The sequence below is a fragment of the Rattus rattus genome, chromosome 16 (genome assembly GCF_011064425.1).
Source record: "Rattus rattus isolate New Zealand chromosome 16, Rrattus_CSIRO_v1, whole genome shotgun sequence".
In the NCBI taxonomy this organism is placed as follows: Eukaryota; Metazoa; Chordata; class Mammalia; order Rodentia; family Muridae; genus Rattus; species Rattus rattus.
The window spans coordinates 31297807-31306033 of NC_046169.1; the positions used below are offsets into that span (position 1 = coordinate 31297807).

Below are 8227 nucleotides of genomic sequence, written 5' to 3' on the forward strand. Positions count from 1 at the left end.
GGCAGGGTGCTCACTGCACCGAGTCCCACAGAGCAGTGCAATGGCGCGTGCAGGCCTGTGGACCCTGCAGTGGGGTCAGAGGACGGGTACTTCCCAGGCCTCACTGTCCAGCTGATCTGGCCAAAGGAGCAAGCTCTGGGTTCAGGGAGAGACTGCTTTGAACCTCAGGAAGAGAAGGTGAGGGAGGAGATCCCTGAAACCAGCCTCTCGTCGGCCTGGCCACGGCATCATACTGTAAGCAGGGGATCCAAAATGGCTCCGAGGGTACAGGTGCCGGGCCGGGCAAGCCTGACGACATGAGTGAGGCCCCTGCAGGTTGTCTTGATGCGCCATAATGCTGTCTGCGGTCATCAAGGGACCCTGGGTGCCTGTTGCACGCCATCCCAGCCGCCCTGTGCCTTCCACTGCAGGGCATGACCAGCTCTGCTGGTGCTGCTGGGTTTCCCATCTTGTCTTACTAATTCTCCTAATAGTACAGTCTGTTTGCACAGAAACATGTAGAAATATTGCATTTTGAGATATAAGAGCTAATGCCAGGCATGGTGGCACATTTTAATCACAGCACTTAGGGAGGCAGAGGCAGGTAGATCTCTCTGAGTTTAAGGCCAGACTGTTAAGACAGAAAAACCCTGTCTCATAAAAAACCCAAATAGACAAACAAATACACAGAGACTCCTCCCATGATCCTTGCTTAGTTGGGTTTCTGTTTCTGTGAGAAACACCACCAACTAAGTCGGTTAAGTTCAGCTTAAAATGTTAAAGTCAAGGCAGAATCCAATAAGGGAGGAACCTGGAGCAGGAGCCGGCGCAGAGCCACGGTGGTGCTGCTCATAGCTTGCCCAGCCTGAGTTTGCAGAGCACCAGGACCGAGAACCCTGGATTGGCCCCCACCCATAGAGCAGGGCCCTTGACATGGGTAGAACCGACTAAGGACCCTCCAGGTACAGCCCAGCCTGGTCTATGGAGGCTGCCTCAGTTGGAGAGTCTTCCCTCAATGACTCTGTCTCACCCTCAAGTTCAAGGCCCAGGGCAGCTAGGATGGGGGTACAGCAGGCACCCAGGGTCCTTGCTGAGTCGGGGCACAGACACAAGTACACTTGCCTCAGAGGACAGCCACAGTGTGCAGAAAGGTCCAGAGGTCAGGTCACACACCTGGACACTTCCCATCTGTTCCCTTAACCCTTTTTTTTTTTTTTTTTTTTTAATTTTTTTTGTTTAACTTTCTTCATTTTATTAATCACCAGTGCTTATTTGGCTCTGATTACCATCAGGAAAGAGTTATAGAGTCCAGGTCACAGAATTCATTCTTTTTTTTTTTTTTTTTTTCTTTTTTTTTTTTTTTTATTAACTTGAATATTTCTTATATACATTTCGAGTGTTATTCCCTTTCCGGTTTCGGCAAACATCCCAACCCCCTCCCTTCCTTATGGGGGTGTGTCTCCCCACCCTCCCCCATTGCCGCCCCTCCCCAACAGTCTAGTTCACTGGGGGTTCAGTCTTGCAGGACCCAGGGCTTCCTCCACTGGTGCTCTTACTTAGATATCATTGCTACCTATGAGGTCAGGAGTCCAGGGTCAGTCCATGTATAGTCTTTTAGGGTAGTGGCTTAGTCCCTGGAAGCTCTGTTTAACAGCATGTACTTTAATTTTTAAATACTTTGAATTTTTACTTAAAATTTTTACTTTAAATGAGTCCTTTAAGCTTATAAAAATTATTTGTAAAAAAAAAGTAATCATTATAAGTAGAAATTGAGTGCTTTCAGACAAAAAGGTAAATTTGGTGATATATGCCTCAGCACTGGGAGACTGAGATTAGAGGATCATGGTTTTAGGTCTGGCCTGGGCTATAAGTTTGAGGTTAGCCTATGAAAAATGGTGGGAACTTGTTAAATTGTATACATTTGATTTTGTGTGTGTGTGTGTGTGTGTGTGTGTGTGTGTGTGTGTGTGTGTTTTCCAGCACTCAGGAGGCAGAGCAGGGCAGATCACTCAAGGCTAACCTGGTCTACCTGGATGAATTCAAAACCAGCCAGATACCTTACTAAGACCCTGTTGAAAGAAAGAAGAAGGAGAAGGGGGAAGTAGGGTAACAAGGGGGGAAGAAGGGAAAAGGGAAGGGAAGAAGCAAAGGAAAGGACCTAGTGTGTGGCACAGTAGGCACCAACGCTTGAGAGGTGAAGTAGGTGGGACTCAGGCATTCCCAGGCCAGCCAAGTTTGAGGCTATAATCCTTCAGAGATCTTTTAAAAAGGGAAGAAGGAGATGGTGGGTGGAAGATGCCTGAGAGATGGCTTTACAGTGTTTCCACCCTTCCTAATGCTGCAAACCTGATACAGTTCCTCATCTTTGGTGAATTCTCCACAAACAACTGTTTTCTACTGGTTGCTACTTTCCATAACGAGTTTTTGCTACCATTATAGAATCATAATGTAGATATCTGTGTCTTCCAGTGGTTCTTCAGTGTCCCCTGTGAATGTGTTGTTCAACCCCAAAAGCTGTTGAGGTCCACAGGTTACAAACACTGGCTCAGAGATTAAGAGCACTGGCCGCCTTCCAGAGGATCTGGGTTGGATTCCCAGCACCAACATGGTGCAGCTCACAAACCATGTGTGTAACCTTATCCCATGGGATTCAGCACCCACTATGGCTTCAGACTAATTTGCACACATGTAGTGTGTGTATGCCATGCATGCAGACAGAACCCTGAACACATGAAATAAAAAAATGTTTAAAGGTGCAGGCCACATTGTCATAGCTCCTGCCTTAGCAGTCCACTGTTAATGCTTCATGTGCATTGCACAGTAGTCAAACATGGAAATGTTACTTGTCTGTGCATGTGTGCATGTTAGCAAATACATGGGAAAATACATGGATATATTACATGTTTGTGTACAAAACAATACTAAGTTATCTTAATATTCATTTAGAATTTTCTTCCACTTCAGCTGTAGATTTGCCTTTTTCACAACTGTCATTTTTTTCGACAGATTACTGTAATCTGTATAGATACCCCCTGTATGGCAGCTTGTCTTCCGCTTTCAGGACTTTCACTTGTTAGATGAATAGTATTTGCTTTGTGTCTCTTAAGTTGTGGGTTTTGGCTGACCTGGAAGCAGGCTCAGAGAGCTGAGACACTGCTTATTTAATAGACCTAAAAGGCAATGTGTAATTTAAGCAAGGGGCTTGGGTTTTAGGGGTAGATTAACCAGAAAGGTACTATATCCTAACTTTCTTAGTTTCCCTGTATAAGGCTTTGCCCCCTCACCCCTTTAAATTGCTGTTTACTGAAGGAACGAAGGAGAACAAAGTCGCCTGAGTCCATTCCTGACTCTGCCTTGCAGTGTGGAATGAATGCACACAGATGCTGACGAGAATCGGCCGCGGTGATTAAATCATTCAAGCTAAGATGGATTTTCTGTTGACTCCTAGGGGAACAGTATACCAAAAACATTACTGAACAAGAAAAACTGGGTAAGGGTAAGAATTACTTTTGTAATGTCTCTAATTAAGACTTTTTATTGCATGGCTCTGACACTCATTCTTTTGGAAGGCTACAGTTTCAAGGGTTCTTACTTCCCTTTCTTAAGACGGAAGGGTCCAGTGAGGGGTGCTGAATGTTAGCCTGGTGGTGACTTCTGACCAGTCTTCAGGACTCACACGCCCAGAGAGACCCAAGTCCTGAAACAGGTCCCCATGTCCTCCAAACATGTGTCAACTGCGCTGCACACACACACACATACACACACACACACACACACACACAGAGAGAGAGAGAGAGAGAGAGAGAGAGAGAGAGAGAGAGAGAGCTTGTGTTCTATACCTGATTTCTTTAGAGCAGGGTTCTCAGCCTTCCTAATGCTGTGACCCTTTAATGCAGTCCCTCATGTTGCTTTGACCTCCAACCATGAAATTATTTTTGTTGCTACTTCATAATTGTAATTTTGCTACTGTTATAAATTATAATACAAATATCTGTGTTTTTCAGACGGTCTCTAGGGGACCCTCATGAAGGGTCACTGACCCCCAAGAAGATCACAACCCACAGTTTGAGAACTGCTGCTTATAGGGTGACAACTGTATCCAAAAAGGAAAAAAAAATGGAGTTTTCATGTTAGAAATGAATGTATTTGAATTAGTTTATATAAACCTTCGTTGTGGAATAATACAATAGACTGTTTAGATTTTAGTATGTCAGTGGGCTTCCATCAAAAGATTCCACATTATGTTAATATGAAACTTTTACTCTTTGTTTAGAAATGGGGCTGGAGAGATGGCTCAGTGGTTAAGAGCACTGACTTTGCTCTTCCAGGAGGTCCTGAGCTCAATTCCCAGCAACCACATGGGCACTCACATTTGTCTCTAAGTCCAGTTCCAAGGAATCCCATGCCCCCTCTGATGTCTGTGTGAACCAGGCATACATATGGAATGAACATACATGTAGGCAAAACACCCATAACACACATAGATAAATATACAGTAATATATATGTTTACTATATATTTTATAAATATATTATTATATATTATATGAATTTTTTTTCTTTTCTTTTTTTTGGAGCTGGGGACCGAACCCAGGGCCTTGCGCTTGCTAGGCAAGCGCTCTACCACTGAGCTAAATCCCCAACCCCGAATATATTTATTATATATTTATGTACCACAAATATATTTATATTTAACAGTTTACACTGAACTATAATATGTACTATAAATATATAAAATATGTATACATTAATATTGTATATTATACTAATATATGCTATATTGATGATATAATACATATTTTATATAAATATGATACAATAAATAAAGGTATGAGTGTATTTATCTATATTCATTATAGGTCATGACATATATGTAATCTTTTAATTAAAAATATCTGATGAGTGTTGTGTGTATAGAAACACTTATAAAACCTTAACTATCTTTTACAAGCCCAATTACTGCTGTTCCTTGGGCTGGGGTGAGGCTCAGTGACAGTGTACATGCTGAAAAGGCCACAAAAAGCCTGGTTTCAGTCTCCACACCAAGAAGAAATTCTCGCTCCTTCCTGTATAATGTTTTTCTTAAGCAAGATCTTGGGAAAGCTGTAGGGCCATCAGATATAAAGTATTTTTAGAGCAGAGTGAGTCAGCGACTCACCCATAACAGAATTGGTACACTTCTTAGTCCTCTCCTCTCAAAGTGGATTTCCAAGGCAGCCCCAAGAGTAGACCACTGTGTGTGTGTGTGTGTGTGTGTGTGTGTGTGTGTGTGTGTGTGTGTGTGTGTGCATGCGTGCGTGGTGTGTACACACATGCAGAGGTCCTGGACCCATGAGTGTCCTCTTTCATTGTTCTCCACCTGGTTCCTTGAGAAAAGAGCTCACACTGAACTGTGAGCTCCCAGGTCCCCCTTACCAAGCCAAGGGGTCCTCCTGCATCTGTCTCCTCCCCATGCTGAGGTTACAGATGTTAGTATTGGGGATCCCAACTCAGGTCCTCACACTTGAGCCACCTTCCCCACCTCTAGTTGGTTCTTTAAGGAATTCTTACAGGTTGTTAGCATTTTGAGAAAGAAATTATTTCAGTAATATCAGAAAAATTATAATTTAAATTTACTGTATCTGAAAAGGTCATACTGAGAACTCTTAAAAGTCTTAGGATATTTTAGTGGTCTTTTCAAATACCTTTAATTTGTGAACACAAAATGCTTTGGTGAGATGCATTACTCACAACATAAACTTACACTTACTCAGCCTGGGCCTTCGGCAAAACATTGTTAAAATGGTTGGTTACATTAGTTATTTCTGAAGATCCCGGGTGTTCTCTCACTGTTGCCTGTTACATTTGCTCTCAGTACCCATAACCGGGTGGCAGTATTTAATCAGTGGTTTAAATCTCGCCTGCACCCTGCTTCATTCTCTTATTTGGGCAAGCACCAGCCACCAGTGATCTCATTTGTCCTGAGGATCAGTAGATGAGCCATGTCCTCAAAGAGGACAGATGAGCGTGTCCCCTGCTGTATGCTTACTTGTCCCTCTCCCTCCACATGGCATCTCTTGACGTTTCTGTCACAGTGGATCCGTGTGTGTCCACTGCCACCCTGCCCTTCTTTCTTGCTGTCTCTTTGTTTTGTCTCCTTTTTTTCTATCAGCCTTCCTTCATTTACAGAACCAAAGTATAATTCTACAACTCATGGAAGACATTTTTCACTTCTGTTTATAATTATAGGCAAGAAGTAAACCAGTTTCAGCAGGTGGAATCAGCTAGACAGGAACAAAAACAATTCTGGGGGCTGGAGAGATGGCTCAGTGGTTAAGAGGATCCAGATTCAATTCCCAGCACCCACATGGCTGCTTGCATCCATGTGTAACTCTAGACTGGTGACTTGACACCTGTCTGACCTCAGTGGGGACCCAGGTATGATCCAGTGCACACATACTCAGGCAAAGCACCCATACATACAATATGGTTTTCTTTTCCTTTCTTTCCTTCTTTCTCTCTTCCTTTATTTTTCTTTGTCTTTGGAGACAAGGCTTCTCTGTATGTTCCTGGCTGTCCCGGCATGTGCTCTGTCGTCAGACTAGCAATGAGTCTTATTTCAAAAAAATATTTCTCATAAAGATTTTGGCCTATTACATGGTAAACACATTTTTAAAAAGTCATTGATTTCTCTGAAGAAGATATGCATATGGTTTGATAATTTGAACTTACATAGAATGTACATGATTTCAGGGTACAAGAATATATTTAATGATAATGACATACACAGTACAATTTAGCTTATCAAGTATTTCCATCTGTTTTCACATGAAGAGATACTTTCAGTGTTCCTGATTATTAGCAACAGTCGACAGTTAAGAACACCAAGATCCAGGGACCCTAAGCACCTGCCCATAACCAAGTGACCTCAGCCTGGGTTCTGTGCTTCCTGTGCCGCTTCCCTCCCCTCTTCACCCCCTTCCATCTCCTTCCCTCCCCTCCCCTTTCTTTCCCTTCCCTTTTCCCTTCTCTTCCCATTTTTCTCATGACTTTTGTTTGTTTCTCACACTTGATCTTAGCTGAAAGTCTGAGAAGCAGTATGTTTGTTTTATATGGGTGCATGGTGGCTTAAATTTATGTAAGGGTACCAGACGTGTGCGGCGGAGCCCCTGGACTGCAGTTACAGATGTTTGTGAGCCACCTCGTGGGTGCTGGGAATCAGAGCCGAGTCCTCTGCAGGAAGAGCAAGTGTTTCTAGCCTCTGCGCCGTCTCTCCAGCCCCCTTTCCTGACCTTTTTAGTGTCAGATTATTCTATATAGACCTTAACTTCAGTTAACTTTTTAAATATTCTTAGTGTAAGTGTTTTGGAGGAGAGTATATCTGCTTTATTAACACTCAAGACATGTACGAGACATACTACTTTCCTCTGTGTCCTGAAGACAGAAGTAAATCCCTTTAAACAATAATTTATTATTCTCGGTGTTTTGTAATGGTAGAAACTTCGGGAAAAACAAAAGGCTGTACGAGAAAGTCACGGTCCCAACATGAAGCAAGCGAAGATGTGGCGGGATCTTGAACAACTGATGGAATGCAAAAAACAGTGCTTTCTGAAGCAGCAGAGCCCAGCCTCCATCGGCCAGGTAATTCAGGAGGGCGGAGAGGACCGGCTGGTTCTCTGAGGCCTGTGTCGGCAGGGCTTAAGTCACATCTGCGTAGTGACTTCCTTCTCGGAAGTGACTTATTCATCCTTTGCTTTCAGACTAGCTGCCCCTTCTAAGGTTGTCTTGGAGATGAAGTGACAGATCAGGCTTTAAAAGGTTTTAACTGAAGAAGGGGTTTTCGTTGTTTTGTTTAGCTTAGACGAAAGGGTGTCTCCTGGAGTTTTATGAGAAATAAGCTTGCTCTCTGTAATGTAAACATGTGTCCATTAAGAGCCATGTAGTTTTTTAAAGCTGTAATAACCGATGGATTAATGTTTTCTCCAGTCTTTTTCTGACTTAGAGGACTCTTTGAGGAACTAGTATTCTTGTTTTGAAAAACGTTTGTCTGAAGTCACAGTCCCTGTTAGTTTCCTTCAGCTTCTCTCTCTTCCTATAAAACCCACCAGTTCATATTGTGAAAAGCATTTGTGTTGTTCGTATGATTTCAAAGCAAATAAAGCCTAAGACCTGTTATGGCTGCTGATCTTAAATAACAGAGTTGTGCGAAAGTTTTCTTTTAACAATATTTTGTAGCATTCGTGTCTCATGTCAGGATTCTCACTCGCTTT

The 8227-nt window shown here is 42.9% G+C and overlaps 1 protein-coding gene across 1 annotated transcript in view; it reads left to right on the forward strand.

Annotated features, from left to right (window-relative positions):
• Ift81 (intraflagellar transport 81) overlaps positions 1 to 7750 on the forward strand; it is a 96874-nt gene extending 89124 nt beyond the window's left edge. The window contains exons 18-19 of the mRNA XM_032886783.1: positions 3428 to 3495; positions 7455 to 7750. Of these exons, the coding sequence (XP_032742674.1) occupies positions 3428 to 3495; positions 7455 to 7637 (251 nt within the window). The 3' untranslated portion in view covers positions 7638 to 7750. The remainder of the gene's footprint in view (positions 1 to 3427; positions 3496 to 7454) is intronic.
• The last annotated feature ends 477 nt before the right edge of the window (positions 7751 to 8227 follow it).